This window comes from Ovis canadensis, chromosome 22 (assembly GCF_042477335.2).
Source record: "Ovis canadensis isolate MfBH-ARS-UI-01 breed Bighorn chromosome 22, ARS-UI_OviCan_v2, whole genome shotgun sequence".
NCBI lineage: Eukaryota > Metazoa > Chordata > Mammalia > Artiodactyla > Bovidae > Ovis > Ovis canadensis.
The window spans coordinates 54,489,538-54,508,134 of NC_091266.1; the positions used below are offsets into that span (position 1 = coordinate 54,489,538).

The window sequence follows — 18,597 nt, forward strand, 5'->3', positions numbered from 1 at the left end:
CATCAGGGAGTAGGAGGTGAGGAAGAGGCTGAAAAATATAACTTCCACCCCGGCATGTAGACAGGTGGCCGGGACAGGCACCACGTTACTGCCTCAAGACCTTCCCTGTCCCTGCTGCGTGGTCCCTGGATCATGCCTGAGGGCAGGGGTCCATACCAAAGGCACAAGGCCCCATCTCGCTTCTCTTCCTCCGTACCCCCATGTGCTACACTTGATTTCTGCTGATGCTCGCACAGACAGTCTCAAAGTCTGAAATAGCTTCCAGATTCACGGTGTGGAGGGAAGGCCACCAAGCCAGTCATGAAGAGGCCTGAGTCCTCACTCTGGCAGTGTGACAAATTCACTGTGTGTTGTAAAGAAGCCTTCTCTTCTCTGGGTCTCATTTTCTTCATCTGTAAAGTTAAGATCGGACTGAATGATACCAAAGATCCCCTTCACTGTGAGCATTGGGACTCATTCATTCATTCCCCTGTTAACCCGAGCCAGCACTAGGTTCTGGGCATCCCTACGGGGCCACTCTATACCTGCTGGGACGTACCCAGACCCACCCACTAATGACAGCTGCCAACACCAGTCTCCCAACCCTTGTTTCAACAGACAGAGCTCCTCCAGAGAGAGGAAGGAAAACCCTACCTGCCAGCTTAGAGGAGGCATTGTCCCCGCCCCTCAGCACCCTACAGGAACCCTCCTCCCACCTAATACTTTTCCTACTTTCCATATTTTAAAAAACCTTGTTGCTCCTTCTCCTGGGAAGGGCATGACCATCTCGTAGCCACCTAAAGTCTTCTGATTTATTTTCCACCGTTTTTACAAAAGTACAGTATTCATTTCAAAGTATTAAATGGTGACGCTGAAGTGGCCCCTGAATACGCTTTGTTATTTCAATTGCACAAACACCTCATATGTCAATACGGTCACCTCACCCCAGGGGCAACGGGGAGTGAGGAGCTACACACACTTAGAAACACACACACTGATCATTGTCCTAAGGCCCTCACCCCTACCTGTCTCACCAGCTACTGGCCACCACCTGGTCTCGGAACACCTGTTGGGAGGTGCTACAGTGCTGCTGTGGGAAAGTTATGTGTCCTTCCACTACTTACGAGGTAAGAACTAAAACCTCTCTGAAGCTCCCTGAGGTTTGTGAGAGGATTCCACTCAGTTGAAAGTTCTCCAAAACGCTGTGCAAAAGGAAGTTACTTGATTGCTGGGCGGCTCCCACTTAAAAACTGCATCGTTAGCTCGCACCAAGTCTTGCCTCCCCACATCTTTCCTTGCTGATGCTGATGAGAAGGAGAGAGGAGAGAAGGCGTTTCTCAGAAGACAGAGGCTGGCCCAGGGCACTAAAAGCTTGGGAGGTGGGTCTCACCCCCAGGCTGAGAGAGAGCCAGGACTGGTCACCTGTTCCAAACCAGGGGAACAGGCGAAGGCGGGCCCCAGCAGCCGCCCCTCCCCTACATCCCCCTCCCCTCCCAGCTTCTCGGTAGGGCACGCCCCCTCCCCCGGATTCACCAATCACCGTCCGGAGCGGCGCCCGTGGCGCAGGGGGCTCTGGTCAGCAGCCAATTAGCGCAGCGGCCCGAGGCGGTGCCTGTCCGCCCCCTCCCAGAATGAAAGCTGCCCGGCAGCTGGCGAGGCGGGCGCAGCGCGTGGGGTGCTGGAGCCTCGCCTGACGGAGCAGCGCGCGCTCACTGCCCGCCCGCCCCCCGCGCGTCCGCCTCCGCTCCGCCTCCGTCCCGGGCGCGGGCGAGGTGGCCCGGGCGGGGGAGGGCAGGGGGCAGGGCCGCGGCGGAGAGGCCGCGGGGCGGGGAGGAGCGGGGCCCGATAAAAGGCGGCGAGGCAGCCCCACCCCGAGGCAGGCCGGCGGGCAGGCTCGGCTCGTCCCTTCCGTCCGGCCCGCGCCGGCGGCGGGGAGGCGGCGCGCGCGGCCCGCACCCCGCCCATGGAGGCTTTCCCCTGGGCGCCCCGCTCGCCCCGCCGCGGCCGCGCCCCCCCGCCCATGGCGCTTGTGCCTAGCGCCCGCTACGTGAGCACCCAGGGCCCGGCGCACCCGCAGCCCTTCAGCTCGTGGAACGACTATCTGGGACTCGCCACGCTCATCACCAAGGCGGTGGACGGCGAGCGGCGCTTCGGCTGCGCCCGCGGCGGGGACGGCGGCGGAGACGGCTCCCCGCCCTCTTCTTCCTCCTCGTCGTGCTGCTCCCCCCACGCGGGGGCCGGGTCCGGGGCGCTGGGGCCCGCGCTGGGGCCGCCCGACTACGACGAGGACGACGACGACGACAGCGACGACCAGGGGTCGCGGAGCCGCTACCTGGGGGGCGCGCTGGAGCTGCGCGCGCTGGAGCTGTGCGCGGACCCTGCCGAGGCCGGGCTGCTGGAGGAGCGTTTCGCTGAGCTGAGCCCGTTCGCTGGTCGCGCCGCTGCCGTGCTTCTGGGCTGCGCACCCGCGGCCGCCGCGGCCACCGCCGAAGCAGCGCCGCGAGAGGAGCGGGCCCCAGCGTGGGCGGCCGAGCCCAAGCTGCACGCCGCCAACGGGGCGGCCGCCACCCGGCTGCTCAAACCCGAGCTGCAGGTGTGTGTGTTTTGCCGGAACAACAAGGAGGCGGTGGCGCTCTACACCACCCACATCCTGAAGGGACCCGACGGGCGGGTGCTGTGCCCCGTGTTGCGCCGGTACACGTGTCCCCTGTGCGGTGCCAGCGGCGACAACGCGCACACCATCAAGTACTGCCCGCTTTCCAAAGTGCCGCCTCCGCCTGCAGCCCGCCCGCCGCCGCGCAGCGCCCGGGACGGCCTGCCCGGCAAGAAGCTGCGCTAAGGGCCCGGATCCCCATCTGCTGCTGCCCCCTGATGCCACCAGGGTAGCCGCCCGCCCACTCTCGTGTTTGGTCTGCGCACCATTTCTCCCTCGCTGCCGGGGGAGTGTGGAGCTCGTCTTGGCTTTTCCAGAGGAAGCCAACGGTACCGAGTATTTTCCTGTCGAAGAGCGGTTGAGACTAGACGTTAAAATCTTGATTGTTTCTAGTTTGTGCACATCCAGACGGTGAAGGCTGGGTACTAACTGAAATGTGGCAACTTAGAGGCGCTGTGGTTTGTTTATACGTCGACCTATTTTAGATGCGCATCAGTATGAAATTGTCTCAATCTAATCTTGGATGTTTAATTTTATGAGTGGAGGCACTTTACTAGGTCTAGAATATTTTTTTAAAAGCCTCTCAACTGAACTTAAAACTGGCGATTTTATGGAGTGTCAGCAAAATGACTATTTTATTGTTTGAAACAAGTAATATTTCTGTTGTCCTTACCCAGTTATAATTCCAGGTGAAGCCCTGCCTGGTAGCAGCATTAAGTGAAGACTTGGTATACTTTACAGTAGTTTGGGTGGGTGTTCCCTCCTTGTGGCTTGTTTTTGTCCTAGTTGGAGATGTATAAAATGTACAATTTGTAGGTAGCAGGTAGAATACAGCTCATGTATGTACCAGATCTTTTTATTACTGAACGAGCAACTACCGTTTTCCCCCTTTAAAAATAGTGCCAAGTTATAATCATATTGTGTATACACTTGAAAATGGTGCTGTTTAAAAAAAATTGTGTATTTATACAGTAACAGTATATGAATTCATTAACCTTGCCTTTAACTCTACTACTTGCCTTTTTCTTTATGCCCCTTCCTATTCCAGTTCTTCAACAATATGTCGTACTTAAGATCAAAAGGGTGCAGTATTCCATTCACTCTGAATTGCTCGATTTCAGGGTCTCTAAATAGTGGAAATCTCATTCCAGCTGTTGCCTCTCACACTAAATGTAAGATGGAATCCTTTGAGCTCTAAATGTAAGATGGAATCCTTTGAGCTAATGGAACAACTGGTGTTCAGGAAGGTTCCACTCTGGACTGTGTCAGCTTTAAACCATCATAGAAGTCAAACCAGTATAAGTAACAATTAAAGGAACTGACTGGGGGTAGGTGGGGTAAGACATGGAACACAGCCTCCCTCTATTGTGTTCCCATTCTCATTAGAACAACCATTCTGGAATCCCACCAGTGATTTTCATCCATGAGATTAAATCTCATCTTGGGCAAAGGTGCTTGACTTCTACTTTAACCTACCACACCGTATGTACCATCAGAACAGACACAGAAGGTAAAAATGGAAATTAACATGAAGTCATCTAAAATGTACAAAAATCACTATCTGAAAATAACAGCAACAAATTTATAGTCTTTAGAGGTTCCAGGAGAGCTTAGCTAGGTTATTAAAAATTAGGCTGCCTTCATATTTACCTCCCTCCACAGCAAATTTGCTTCATTTCAACACTTCTTTTAAAGTCTAAGAAGCTGCCATGATAGCTATGAGCTTTTTTGGTCAAAGGGTGGGAGAAGGGGGCGGGGGCACACAGGCAAACCATTCATTTCTTGGTCAAGAACTATAACAAGAGCTATACTTGTTAGTATAGCTCCAAATGAGAAAACTTCATATATGAATATACCTAAACTCAAAAGCATGCATTAACTTCTTCTCTTCAGTTTTGCTAGAAAACATATCAATTTAAAAGAGTTTTGCTTTCTGGGTTGTTTTTAGGTCACATGAATTCCTGTCACCTCTTGCCACTGCTTTAATTCTACCTTTTCAAGAGTCACTATTAACAGATGGGTGCATTCTCCAGACTGGAAGGACTAGGCAGGTGACTTACCTATCAGCAGCAACACCCCACCCCCCACCAGCCATTTGCCTGTTTTGCAGCTAACTTTACCTTCTAGTATTTTGAATGTCAGTAGTTCTCTAGAACTCTCTTCTGAAAAGGTTTACTAAACAGGCTCTAACACATTTAAAAGCAACTCTCAATCTGAAACATGTTTTAAGCACTTGAAAAGCTTAATTTAAAAGGAAATCCAATTTTTTGAAGTCTAGAAAGTATACAAAATAGTGACAAAAGTACTTATTTTCAAAAGACTGCATATTTTTGGGAAAAGATGTATGGAGTCCTCAAAAGAGCTTTACCAACTGTGCAGCCACAGACTACCTTACATTTTAAAATCGTACCACAAATGAACATGTACTATCAAAGAAAAATTTCAGTGTTAGTCCTAGTTTTCTCATCTGTTCTTAGCTACAACATGAACATTCCTTCCATTAATTTGCAGTATATTTTAGTTACACTTACAAAATCTTAAGTCGGTGTCCAGCCAAACCATGTCACACATATAGATGCCAGCCTCCCCCTAGTAGCCACTTTGGACAACCGCTGGGATGTGGAACCTTCTCTGGGCTGCTGACTCCACCCTCAGATCCACCCATACTGACAGTGATGACACCCTGTCTACAAATGCAGAATAAACACTGAGGGAGGGGGCAAGACTGAGGCCCTGAGCAGGGTCACAAGCAGCACACTCTTCTGCCCTTGCCCTGTGCTCCAATTCCAACACCCAGGTCACAGAGCTTGGGAGGACAGCACATCTGGGAGAGGGTCTGGGGAGGAAGGGTCGTTTGCAGACGAGCCTGGAAACCTAACCGTCAGACAGCCATCTAAACAAATCGGCTCAAATGAATGTCTGTTGGGGCCTGTATGTGACTGCCCAGGTATATCCTGTTCTAGTAAAAGGACAGAGCAGGTTACTGTCCCAAGTTTTCACTTGTTACAAAAGGCCCTCTTTTCACAAGACTTTCACTTATTTGAACGTTTTTTTAAAGTGAGTTCTATCATTATTAACATCAAAAACGAAAGGCTGCGTTTGGTAAAGTTTTTTTATAAAAAAGCATCAATACTCCCTCTTCTGGCCTCACAGCTGCACCAAGAGTAATTCTCACCTCTACTCAACACCAGAAAGAATCTAAGTGCCTAGAGCCACTATAAATTTGCAATTAACATTCTGTGAAATCAATTATGCTTTTAATTTCACGGGAAAACTCAAGATGTACATCACACACACACCACACAGAGAGGACAACTTTACAGGGAAACACAACTTTACACACACACACCCCCTATACAGACAGGACAACTTTACAGGGAAACTAAGAGGTTCATCCAGTAACAGAGGAAGACACTTTAGTGGAAATATCCTAGCCACATTTGCTTTTTGTTATACTTAGGTTATTTTCTTTGATACTCAACAGTGAGAAAATTAATACCACTGGTAAAACCTCAAGTGAAATAAACTCAACGAACATGCAAGCTAAACATTATATATGAAACACTAACTCTAACCACAAATCAACACTAAAACAAATTATGTAAGTGTTTTATTTATCATTGAAGAAAAAACACAGCAGCAAGTTCTGTGTTGGCTTCAATAAGACCAAATAGTTAATCTTTAACATAGCTACTACACTCCAAAATTGAAGTCAACACAGTCATTACTACAAATTACTTATTGAAAGAATCTATCCTGAAGAGAAAGGAAATTAGGAAAAAGAATTTAAAGAATTTCTCCAAACCACACATTTATAAATATTGTCATATTTAAAATGCTTGAAAGGCATGAATTCTCCATAAATGGAAAAGCAGTTTGCTATTGGCAACAGAAAAAACTCAGCCACAGTTTACCAAATGCTTTAAAATTTAAAAGCTATATCTGTTTTGGATTCACACTCCAGCAGTATTCTCGTCATTATAATAATGACCACAAGTTGGTTTATACTCACCTTCTTTCAAGTAAAATCTACCGAAAACTCCACTGTATCCAATGTGTGTAATGTTTACTGCACTCAGAGTAAACCTAAAAACCTTCTGAATTTAGTAAATAGTAAATACCTCAAAATATCTAGAGGTATGTCTCAATGGTGTGAGAACTGTTTCAGCTCCCTGTTTTAGAGACTTCAGATACATTCTCTATAACAGAACCTTACTTCATTACAAATTAATACCAGATATTTCAAAATCAAAAGAAAAAAGATCAGTTCTATACCAAGATACAGGTGTTACTCAATACCTGAAGAATTCTCATTTTAAATTTATTTTTAGTTTTTCTTTTTTGTAAACAAATGATTGACGAAATAATGCAACACCTTAAATTCAAAAACATGGCGTGGTTTTCCAACCGTCTGTGGATGCGGTGCCTGATCAATCTATTATATAGGATTAATACAAGTTCATGCTTTTTGTGTTATGGTGAGACATTAAAGAATCCAATTTAGATTGGTTGAAGCACAAATATAATAATCCTTGAATGTGATCAAACCTATGTAAAGACATGAGTTTGAATCCATTATATTGAGACTTAACGTCGTACTGTGGTCCATCCATCTTCATCAGTCTCATTTTTAGTACGACGAAGAGATTCCCTATCTTTCTCAGCTCTCCAGGAGGTCTTCTCTTTCTCACCTTCCCTTTCTCGGTCTCGGTCTCGGTCTCTCGAAAGAGCTGCGGGAGGAACACGACGAGGGGTATCCCGCTCTTCGGCCCGGTCATCTTTCCTGTCATCAGCACGTCTCCAAGAACTTACTTTAATTAAAAGAAAAGGAAAGAAAATAAATGTGTACTGTATTCTATCAGCTCAGACTAAATAGAACTAAAGCAAAAGGAATGCCTCAAATTACTCAGAAATTCAGTACTGAAGATGATAATCTTCACTAAAAAAAAAAAAAGCTAAATATATTTTAATCATTTTGATACAATTTCTGAAAAACCTTTAAAATAGACTTAAAAATACCAACTTGCAAGCAATAAATCACTGGCCTGTTAAGTGTCCTAATTTTAAAAAAATTTAGGATAAGGTGACAAATATCTGGCTGGATAAAAATCTTTTACAAAATTTTTGGCTCCTGTTGAAGACTCAACAGCAAATAAGTGAAATATATTTCATTATACTATAAAAGAAGAAATACCCTTGATGTAAAACCAAATAAATAGTAAAAGCTTTTGAGGCAAAAGTGCCATGGTCATTTTAAACAAAATGAAAGTGAAACTGAAGTTGCTCAGTCCTGTCTGACTTTGCAACCCCCTGGACTGTAGCCTACCAAGCTCCTCAGTCCATGGAATTTCCCGGGCAAGAGTACTGGAGTGAGCTGCCATTTCCTTCTCCAGTAACTTTGTGAAGACCATGAACTTTAAATGGAATAAATGATATGCTTGGCCATCTTATTTTTGGTGTTCACAGAAGTTAAAGAGACAGTAAATCCCCTCATCAACTATGGCTCCCCGGTGTCCAGCGGTCACACAGCACATCTCTACCTTCCTCACGCTCGGATCTGAGAGGCGGTCCTCTTCGGTCCCTGTCGTCTCGTCTGTCCCTTAGATCACGGCGATCATCTCTCTCACGGCGATCATCTCTCTCACGACGCCGGTCATCGCGGTCCCTATCGTCACGACGACTTGCATCTCTCCAGCTTGAAGACTCCTCAGCTGGTCCTCTTCTCCAGCCACCTTCATCCCTGCAAGCCAATTCAAATGACACGTTAAGGTCTGTCGTTAGACAACATGGGTAAATTTAAGTGCATATATAACACCCAGGTCAGCAAATAACAGGAATAAACTTTAAACACGTGAAGTGAAGTGAAGTGAAGTCGCTCAGTCGTGTCCGACTCTTTGAGACCCCATAGACTGTAGCCTACCAGGCTCCTCCGTCCCTGGAATTCTCCAAGCAGGAATACTGGAGTGGGTTGCCATTTCCTTCTCCAGATCTTCCCAATCCAGGGATCGAACCTGGGTCTCCAGTATTGCAGGCAGACGCTTACCATCTGAGCCACCAGAGAAGTCTTAAACTCATGAGTTGACCTCAAACTGATGCTTCAGGCATGAAGTCAAATGAGAACATCTGGCTCCGCATTGTCCAACAGAATAGTCATTACCCATTCCAAACACTCAACAGTCAAACGTGATAGCTGGTTACTGTGTGGACATTACAGCTACAGGACACTTTCATCCTTGCAGGAAACTGTACTGAATTGTGCTGATCTAGATTAGGTTAGTACAAAGCCACTTTGACCAGATGAAGCCAGCCAGAACTCTTAAAAAAAAGCAAAGGGGCTTTTAAATAATTTAAAAGCAATAAATGGACCTCAACCACAAGGCAAAAGTAATGGACAGTGAAGAACCTAGACTGGTTCCACCACCATAGAGCCACACAACCTACAGACAGTGCCAGCCTGCCTGTCCCCTCTTGAAGAGAGGAATCTGGTTCAATCAGATGACCTCTAAATTTTTAAAAATCTATGATTCTACTAGATAAATATATGCAAGGGGGGAGCATGTTTTTCAAAAATAGCTGGGAATGCATAGGACATTAAAGGAATTTTAACCGTAAGGCCACAGTCTTAACCAGAGTATCAAACCTTGGCCGTCTGAAGCGGTCATCTCGATCACCATCTCTCTCTCTGTCTCTCTCTCTCTCTCTGTCTCTCTCTCTCTCCGGGTCCCTGTCGTTCTCGTCTCGATCTTGATTATCTCGGTCTCTCTCTTTTTCCCTCTCCCATTCACGGTCTTCTGATGGTCTCGAGTCTCGAGGTGGACCCCAACTCTCTTCTCTGGCTTTTTCTTTCTCTCTCCATCCACCTAGGTTTTTAAAAAACAAAATGAAAATTTCCACTCAAGAAACAGATTGGCAACCACAAATCTTGATGTTAATCCATCACCTCTGTAATGGCTAATTAAGACATTCTAACATAATTTTAAAAAACTAAATGCATTTACCTCATTTCACAGAACCAACTCCTCTATTTTGACTACCTATTATTGTTTTTCTAACATATAACACATAGGAACTTTATGTTCCATATGCAGAGATTTCAGGTATAAAAATCTGTAAACCTGTTCTGACAGTGAAGACAACTCATTTAAGCAGAGAACTTCAAGGGTGAGGGGTAGGATCTAGATCTGAGAGACACAGCCCCAATTATGAGTTCACTTATATCTTTCAACATTTTCAAAACCTAACTAAAAAGACTCTTTCCTTTCACAATCCTGCCCCCTACCATTTACCACCATAAAGTCATGAAATAAGGACAAAGCCTTTGGCCCTGCTCAGTATCTCACTTAGCCGTGCGATGTCCCAATCTAGGGAAAATGTGTGCACACAAGTGCACTGGCACACACACGAAAGGAAATGAAAGGAAGCAGATTATTTTGATGAAAATCTCTTATAGCTGCAAGGCCAACAATTATCATCACTACCATTTATATTCCGGTGGGCTACAGCACTAGTCTAAACCGTCTATTATTAGCTCTTTCAATCCTATCCACAGCTCTGAGATAAGTAGATTATTATACCTGCTAATTTGCTACTTGCTAAAAATCTGTAATTCCAAAATTAGCACTCCAGCACGTTCACAAGCCATGTACAAGGCATGTAGCCAGTGGTGAAATATTTGGGCCACCCGACGGGCCTGTTCTCAGCTGAGCTCAAACAAGGCAATGCTGTCTTCTGGCTGCAGCTCTCCTACTTTAAATAAGTAGCCTCTGAATGGCCTATTTAGTGGCACATTTCCACTTTTTTGCGCTTCTTTTTAGTGATTTCAGTTACCCCCAGCATTCTCCCAAAGACAAAAAGGCAATGGACATGACTTAGGGAGAAAATACAGGTGTTAGATAAAACTTCTTCCAGGAATGAATGACTGTGTTGTTGGCCAGGGAGTTCAATGCTAATGAATCAATAATGTACATTAAATGAGGTATCTTTAAACAGAAAGTTAAAACAAGGTTATGTGTTGACTGGCTGGAAAAAACTGACCAGAGGGTTCAGGAAAAAACAGGAACCTAACCTAGTATTTCCCTTAGTAGCAATGGTTCAGTATTCACTGACTTTATAAAAATGTAATTATCATGAATTAATGAGAATCAACTATGCTTTTATCCCCATGTTACATAAAGCACCGCAAGGTTAAGTTTACCCACAAGTCACAAAGCTTCACAATGGAACGAAGTGAGAAGAAGCACGAGTATGCAACAGAAACCACTCAGGCTAAGGGGCAGGCAGGTGCTCAAACTGCTTTTAAAATAAGTTACTGAAAAGACATCAGTCATTGAAAAGATACCAGAAGGATCAAAGAGCAGAGTAAAGGAGAACTCCCATCTTACACAATTAGATGGACAGTGATGCCCTTGAAGAGAAACGTGTATATGTGTTTTCCCCCCCCCGGGGTTGGGGGAGAGCGGGTGGGCAGGGCGGAATTCTGTTTTCATAGGTTGAGTCTGAAGTGTCAGTGACGAGGTGCTACATAAAAGTTGGAAACACAGGTCTGAAGGTATGGGTAAAAGTCATCTGGGCAAGACAGTAATGAAGGCATAGATCTGTACACAATTACTCGAGAATAATAAAAATTATGAAGGCGGAATAGTTCCCTGGTAGTCCGGCGGCTATAAAAATTCCACACTCCCAATGGAGGCCTGGGTTCGATCCTTGGTCAGGGAACTAGAACTCACATGCCACCAAGATCCTGCTCTCGGCAACTTAGTCCCAGCTGCTGCTGCTAAGTCACTTCAGTCGTGTCCGACTCTGTGCGACCCCACAGACGGCAGCCCACCAGGCTCCCCCGACCCTGGGATTCTCCAGGCAAGAACACTGGAGTGGGTTGCCATTTCCTTCTCCAATGCATGAAAGTGAAAAGTGAAAGTGAAGTCACTCAGTCGTGTCTGACTCTTAGTGACCCCATGGACTGCAGCCTACCAGGCTCCTCCGGCCATGGGATTTTCCAGGCAAGAGTACTGGAGTGGGGTGCCGTTGCCTTCTCCCAGCATAGCTGAATAAATGAAACAAAAGTATGAAAGGATGAACAGGCCCAAGACAGAGAAAGGAAATGGGCTCCCCTCATGAACACAATGCCATGGTTGATGAGAGTACAAACAAATGATAAGAATATTTTTCATTACTTCTACAAGGAGTCCAGTCCAGGAAGGATCCTGAAAAACACTGATACTTACGGACAAGCACAGAAAGAAGAACCTCAAAGCCCTGAAATAGCAGGAACACATCTTACTTAACAATCAAAATGTAAGTTGTCCTTTTGAGACCTGTGTTTTTTCTTTGAAATAACCTGCTACTCTCTACAGAATAGTGGGGATTAGCTGGTGTAAAATTTCAGGTAGCATTTGTAAATACATATAAAGCATCCAATTTGGCTTTTCGAATACCACAATTTTACCTGGTTTGACAAATGGTCTCCAGGGACCAGGTCGTGAATCATCACCCCTTCTGGGAATCCGATCGTCATCAACCCGTCTTGAGATCCGATCGTCATCCATGTTTCTCCAAGGCCCCCTGTCATCATCTGCACCGCGCCTGGAAAACCTGTCATCATCTGCACCGCGCCTGGAAAATCTATCATCGTCTGTATTCCGCCAAGGTCCTCGATCATCATCCAGGCCCCGCCTGGGACCCCGGTCATCATCCAGGCCCCGCCTGGGACCCCGGTCATCATCCAGGCCCCGCCTGGGACGATCATCGTCAGCATTCCTCCAGGACGAACGCTCATCGTCTGCACCTCCTCGGCGCGGCCCCCGGTCCTCGTCCAGCCCTCGCCTGGGTCCTCTGTCCTCATCAGCCGTGCGCCAGCTTCCTCTGTCCTCATCCAGCCCTCGTCTAGGTGGTCTGTCGTCATCTGCGTGACGCCAGCTACCCCTGTCTTCATCTCCAATTCGTCTGGGAGGCCTGTCATCGTCTGCACTACGCCAAGAAGGCCGGTCATCGTCCGCCGCTCTGCGAGAGAACCGATCTTCATCAGGACCACGTCGTGGGCCTCTGTCATCATCCATGGCACGTCGGGGAATGCGATCATCATCTGGTCTAAGAGAGGACTCTCTCTCTTCATCATCCCCCAGGCGCCTCGGTCTGTCGTCGTCTCTTCTGTGAGGTCTCTCTTCGTCCCGCCCTTCTCCACGTCTCCACTCCCTACAGAGTAACAAGCCAAACACCTTTAAGAGTATTCTTTCTTAAGAAAGTACATGATCTCTTTGGCAATGATTTTACTTACTTCCAAAGTGTAAATTCACTAATCTTAGTCCTATAAGAGTATGTTCCAATTAAAAAAAACACAAAAACACAAAATCCAAAAGTTTATGTCAACAAAATAAACCAGTAAGCAGACAACTGCCTCTTAAAGGTATCTGCACTTTATGAGGAATGCCTTAGCAATTTCTGAATCTATTACTACCAGCTTTCAAAACGACAAGAAAAATACTATGAAACCATTCACTATACTCTAACCTCAATACCATTAGTTTAGGAAATTAAAAATAAAAGAAAAACCTAAAGCACGTATTTTCCAAGATATCTATTCTATGTAATTACAGCAGCACTGAAGTAAACCATGACAAACATTCCAATAATAGGTATGCATACAATTCTTCACCACTCCCTTTTCCCCACCCCCACAAAATATGCCAAATTAGAAAAACACTAATAAGATACTAACAGGACCTATGATTAGTCTCTTCTCCTTAGTTCTACTTACTTCTCTGGAGGGCCTCTTCTCCACTCAGAATCTGTTTCAGGTCCTTTTCTCCAAGTGCCTTCTGTATCTCTCTCTCCCCAACGAGAGTCCTGCAATGAGCAAAGCGAGAGTCACTACATTAGCAACATCGCTGATAGAAATTGAACTGGAACCTCAAAGAGCTAGTTGCTATAACACAAAGAGAAGAAAAAAATAACTGAAACATTAAAGGAGATAAAGAATAGGACTTTGAAAGGCCAGAAGAAGAGAAAAGGAGAAAAAATCTTCCTGAGTTAAGACAATTCAATATGCTCTACGTAAACTGAGTCCTGACTGACGGGGCACACATGCCAGAAAGGGTGAACAGCAAAGACCTAAGCTTAGACAGCTAAACAAAGACTTGGTGAAACACTAGAACTTCTTTTCTCAGAGCTTCCTAGGAACACAGCAGAATATCTACTGAACTAAAAAGATCAAGACTATTGTCAAGAACCCTCTTCCCACTAAGTACTAGGACTGACAGGTCTCTCAACTTCTGAAGGAGGATGATTTTGAATTGGCTAAACCAATGAACCGTTATGCAACTGTGAGAGAAAAACCAAACCTCTTGTGAGGCATACACAAAAATAAAATATAGAATGTACAAAACAAAAAATTTACATGCAAAGGGGAAAAGATAGTGTAAACGTATTTTAAACTAAATCACCTTGCCAATGCAGTTGTAAAACTGATAAGAGAATTCTAAATAGAAAACATTGTTTAAATGCATTGGAGGCAACACATTTAAGTAAAGCCTTTAAATAGATGTGGCTCAGATGGTAAAGAATCTGCCTGCAATTCAGGAGACCCCCTGGGTTGGGAAGATTCCTCTGGAGAAGGGAATGGCTCCTCACTCCAGTATTCATGCCTGGAGAATTCCATGGACAGAGGAGCCTGGCCAGCTCTCTATAGTCCATGGGGCTGCAGAGTTGGACACAACTGCAGGACGAACACAGGTGCCACTACACGCGACAAACAGGCCTTAAGCCTTTCCATCTTTGGGCTTCTCTGGTGGCTCGGTCAGTAAGAATCCACCTGCAGTTCAGGAGACCTGGGTTCGACCCCTAGGTTGGGAGAGCATGGAGGAGGGCATGGCAACCCTCTCTAGTATTCTTGCCTGGAATCCCCAGGCACAGAGGGGCCTGGCGGGCTGCAATCTGCGGGGTCACTAACAGTCAGATGTGACTAAGCACAGCAGTGCTTGTTTTCTTTGTTTTGCACATTTTGTTTGTTCTAAAGAAAGGGAAGAGTTCTCAAAATCTACAGACTGTAAGTTTAGACTTTGGAAAGAATGGATGGTAAAACAGCAGAGAAAAGCATAAATGCCAAAACAAATGTCAGGAATAAAGGTACAAGCACTAGTTAGTTACCACAGTTAGCTACCATGTTAAACGTGAACAGAAAACTAAACACTCTCCAACTGAAAGGGAAGGGGGCGCTAACAAAACAGAAACAGCAACAAAGGATGAACACAGAACTGCAAAAACTGATAAAAACCTTTGAAATCCATAACCATGGGTGGTCTACCTCATCTGCTTCAGAACTAAATTAACAGGATGTAGCAAATCACACACACCCACACACCCACACACCCACACACACCCACCCACCCACACACACACCCCCCCTCTGTGCCCAATAGGAAAAGAACACTCATAATAATTACCAACAAAATTAACAAAACTAAAATCCATTCATATATTATAAAACAAACTGAAGGCTACATAACTAGGAGCAGACCCTCCAATAAAGGGAAGCATTTGATACAGGTGCGGCACAGATGAAGGTTCAGAGACGTAAACCCTCCAGCAATAAACCCTCCAGCTACTCACCACTAACCTTAAAAAACAGCAGTATTTCATTTAAAGGGCAGCACACATTGCAGGAAAAACAAAGAGCATGCAGGCAGATGTCACAGACGCAATAAAAGCTAACACTAGCTCAGAATAGCTAGAGTAGAAGTGACTAAGAAAACAGTGACTGATGAAGCTAATGAAACAACAGTAAATATAAAACATAATTAAACACACCTTAGCTGCTAAGGTGTGTTTAATTTAGTTGGGCTCCAAGCAATGAGTACGACCCAAAGGAAGGTCTGAAACCGAAAGCAGAGGTAACAATCAAGTATGCTTTATGAAAAACCAAGCAAGCCACAGTATAGATGAAGGTCTGAGGCTGGGGGAAAAGATGACAACCAGGGATAAGACCTGTAAGTAATACAGGCAAAAGAAACCAGCTGAATTAAATAAGGCAGGAGCACAGGGACAGAAAGGAGGGATGGGTTTGAAACAATGTGGTTTAAGGAGGTAACAAAGCTACTGCAAGGAGAAGGTATCAGATACCCTCTTTATACAAGATAAAATCAGAAGCACTGGTCGCTTTGGACACGAATGGAAATTAAAAATAAACACTTAGACCAGCATTTGAAGCACCTGGTAATCTTGTTAAAATGCAAATTCTAGTTCAAAAGATTTGGCTATGAGCCTAAGACTGCATTTCTATCAAGGGATGTTGAATACTGGCTGGTTCCACAAATTCATCTTTGAGGACCCTTACATCATAGCAACTCCTTTCAAGGAACCGAACAGTTCCTCTTCCATATGACTGTGTTACTTTTCATCAAATACTTAATTCCATGGGATTAGTTCTTCCTGACAAGTACTCTAAAGCCTATAAAATCCCAGCTTGCTAAGACAAGTCTAATCCCCTCCCCATCCTCCTTAGGAACCCTCCGTCTTTGGAAAGATAAAGCAGTATCAAATCTGAACGATGTGATTCAAAACACCATGCCCAGACACTGACACACGCAGACAGCTCTGATATGCAGAGACCTGGCTGATTCCTGGTGGCTCGGATGGTAAAAGCGTCTGCCTGCAATGAGGGAAACCTGGGACTCCTGGGTCGGGAAGACCCCCTGGAGAAGGAACTGGCAATCCACTCCAGCACTCTTGCCTGGAAAATCCCATGGAAGGAGGAGCCTGATAGGCTACAGTCCATGGGGTCGCAGAGTCGGACACGACTGAGCGACCTCACTTCACTTTCACATAGCACTGACACCCGTACTTACCTTTCTAGAAAGTGAGTCATCACCAAGTCTCCTCTCCTCCTCTCTACGACGCTCCCTTTCTTCAATTTCCAACTCCCTCTGACGTTTTTTCCTTTCAACTTCTTCTAGCTTCTTGACCCGCTCCTGGTATTCCCGTAGCTCCTCCTCACGCTTCGCACGCTCAGCCCGCTCTCGCTCTTCTCGCTCTGCATGACACATCAGGTTATAAAGTGTGCCTCCCACCCACACGTTTCCATCGGTGCTATACTATAGGTCTACTTTTCTGGTATTAGAGGCAGCATAGTGTAGAAAAAAATTCTTTTTAAAAAGTTTAAAATAGTTTACAATCAGCTAAACTTGAATATCAGAAAATATTCAAGAAAACAAGTCTTATCCCACTCAACACAATGAAAGATATTAGAATCCCACCCCAACACCTAAGCATCTGTGATGCCACAAAAAGCATCATTTGAGAAACTTCACGTGGCACGTTTTGCTCAATAAATGTTAATACTATACAGACTACAATGATAATACGAGGGCAAAGTTTGTGAAAGAACACCAACATCATTGAAATAGGCTGGCAGAGGACATTAACACCCTCACAGGTAACACACTGCAGAGAACTAAGTCAGGTTGTCAGAACCTGAGGACTAGTTAGCTAATCGCCTTGGTTCCACATTCCTGTTTCCTAAGTAAGGCTGTACAGAGGAGACCTATTATCAGCCTTGCTGTATAGCCCCAGTCTCAGTCCAACTAGTTACCTTTTAGCATCTTTTCTTCTGCCCTCCTCTGCTCTTCCTCTTCTTTTTCTCTATAGTAGGTTATCCTTCGTTCTTCTTTACGCTGCCTTTTACGTTCTTCCAAGCGATTATGCCGTTCTTCTGCTAACCGCTCTTCAAACTGTTTAAGTTTTTCCTGTAATGGAATGATCACCAAAAGAAAGGAATCAAACTATCAAGGGCTACAAAATGGCAGTAAGTTACAAAAGCATGGTTAAGTCTGGTGGACCCATAAAAAGCAACCTACAAACCTAAAAATCAAATTTCCACATAACAAGTTTTTGTGTCAAATGGTTAAAACTTTGAATTGACAGTATTATCTATACACAGTGGATCTATTTATACAAAATAAATAAAGTGATTAAATCAGAGTCTAAGAGCCGGATTTTCGATCTAGTTTTTTCTCTTTCTGAATCAAAGAACAAAAATTTATATCAAAAGCAAGTTTAATGCAGTCTATTTTCACCTTCAGAAAAAATCCGTTTATAGTGATGGCTACTTAAGTCCAGGAAATAATTTCAAGACATCTCTATTAAAATGTTATTTGAATGATGATTATGTTAGCTCAAGATAGAGAATGTACCACCACACGAAGAACCCTTAAGGCAAAGCTCATGAATAAAGGTTTCCCTGAAACCAAGAAGTTCACCTCATAAACAGACTGTCGTGCTGCCTTGAGCCGCATTACAAATAAATCTCTGTCCTCAAGCATTCGTGACATCCGGTTCTTATGTTCTAGAGCCTTTTCCCGTTCCAGCTGCATCGTAGTAATCTGCAAACACATGATACAAAGTTAAATTTCAAAGTGCTCATTATCTGATGATTAATTTATCCCAAATTTCTGACAGATATGCTTGAAGAAGTATAAGCATCTCCTCTGCCCCCTCCATTCTGCCACACCAACAGCTCCCTAGGATGACAATGAGGAACAGAAGATGAATAAAAAAAGACCTGGGGCATCTGTAAGAAACAGCTTTAACCTGACGGTACCATAGCACCACTACCTCAATGGACACTGAGTCTGAGCAAACTCCTGGAGATAATGAAGGACAGAGAAGCCTGGAGGGCTGCAGTTCATGGGGTCACAAAGAGCTGGACAGGACTTAGAGACTGGACAAAGACAACCACAAAACTTATGGAGGAAAAACTAAAATGTGTGTGACAAAACAACAGATACCTCACGGCTTTATTACTGTATTTTCTTCTTTAAAAGCAACTGGAGGGACTTCTCTGGCCCCTCCAGGGAGTATGGGTTTGATCCCTGATCAGTAAACTAAAATCCCAAATGCCATGAGGCACAAGCCAAAAAAAAAATTTTTAAATTTTGTTTCAATAAATTAACCTAAAAAAAGCAGCAAATCCTCTC

At 44.9% G+C, this 18,597-nt stretch overlaps 2 protein-coding genes across 2 annotated transcripts in view; one reads left to right on the forward strand and one right to left on the reverse strand.

The window, feature by feature from the left end:
- Positions 1 to 1,644: 1,644 nt before the first annotated feature.
- Positions 1,645 to 3,643, forward strand: NANOS1 (nanos C2HC-type zinc finger 1). Its single transcript, XM_069567262.1, has one exon. It carries the CDS (start codon positions 1,943 to 1,945, stop codon positions 2,816 to 2,818), a length of 876 nt encoding a protein of 291 aa, XP_069423363.1. The 5' UTR covers positions 1,645 to 1,942; the 3' UTR covers positions 2,819 to 3,643.
- A 2,582-nt stretch (positions 3,644 to 6,225) lies between these two features.
- EIF3A (eukaryotic translation initiation factor 3 subunit A) overlaps positions 6,226 to 18,597 on the reverse strand; it is a 32,675-nt gene continuing 20,303 nt past the window's right edge. Inside the window, exons 15-22 of the mRNA XM_069567261.1 lie at positions 17,881 to 18,003; positions 17,214 to 17,367; positions 16,471 to 16,655; positions 13,386 to 13,474; positions 12,078 to 12,823; positions 9,273 to 9,492; positions 8,173 to 8,372; positions 6,226 to 7,443 (exon numbers count right to left, since the gene is read on the reverse strand). Of these exons, the coding sequence (XP_069423362.1) occupies positions 7,220 to 7,443; positions 8,173 to 8,372; positions 9,273 to 9,492; positions 12,078 to 12,823; positions 13,386 to 13,474; positions 16,471 to 16,655; positions 17,214 to 17,367; positions 17,881 to 18,003 (1,941 nt within the window). The 3' untranslated portion in view covers positions 6,226 to 7,219. The remainder of the gene's footprint in view (positions 7,444 to 8,172; positions 8,373 to 9,272; positions 9,493 to 12,077; positions 12,824 to 13,385; positions 13,475 to 16,470; positions 16,656 to 17,213; positions 17,368 to 17,880; positions 18,004 to 18,597) is intronic.

What these genes read in the sequence shown, in the direction of transcription:
- NANOS1 (XM_069567262.1), top strand. Translation starts at nt 1,943, where the DNA reads ATGGAGGCTTTCCCCTGGGCGCCCCGCTCGCCCCGCCGCGGCCGCGCC.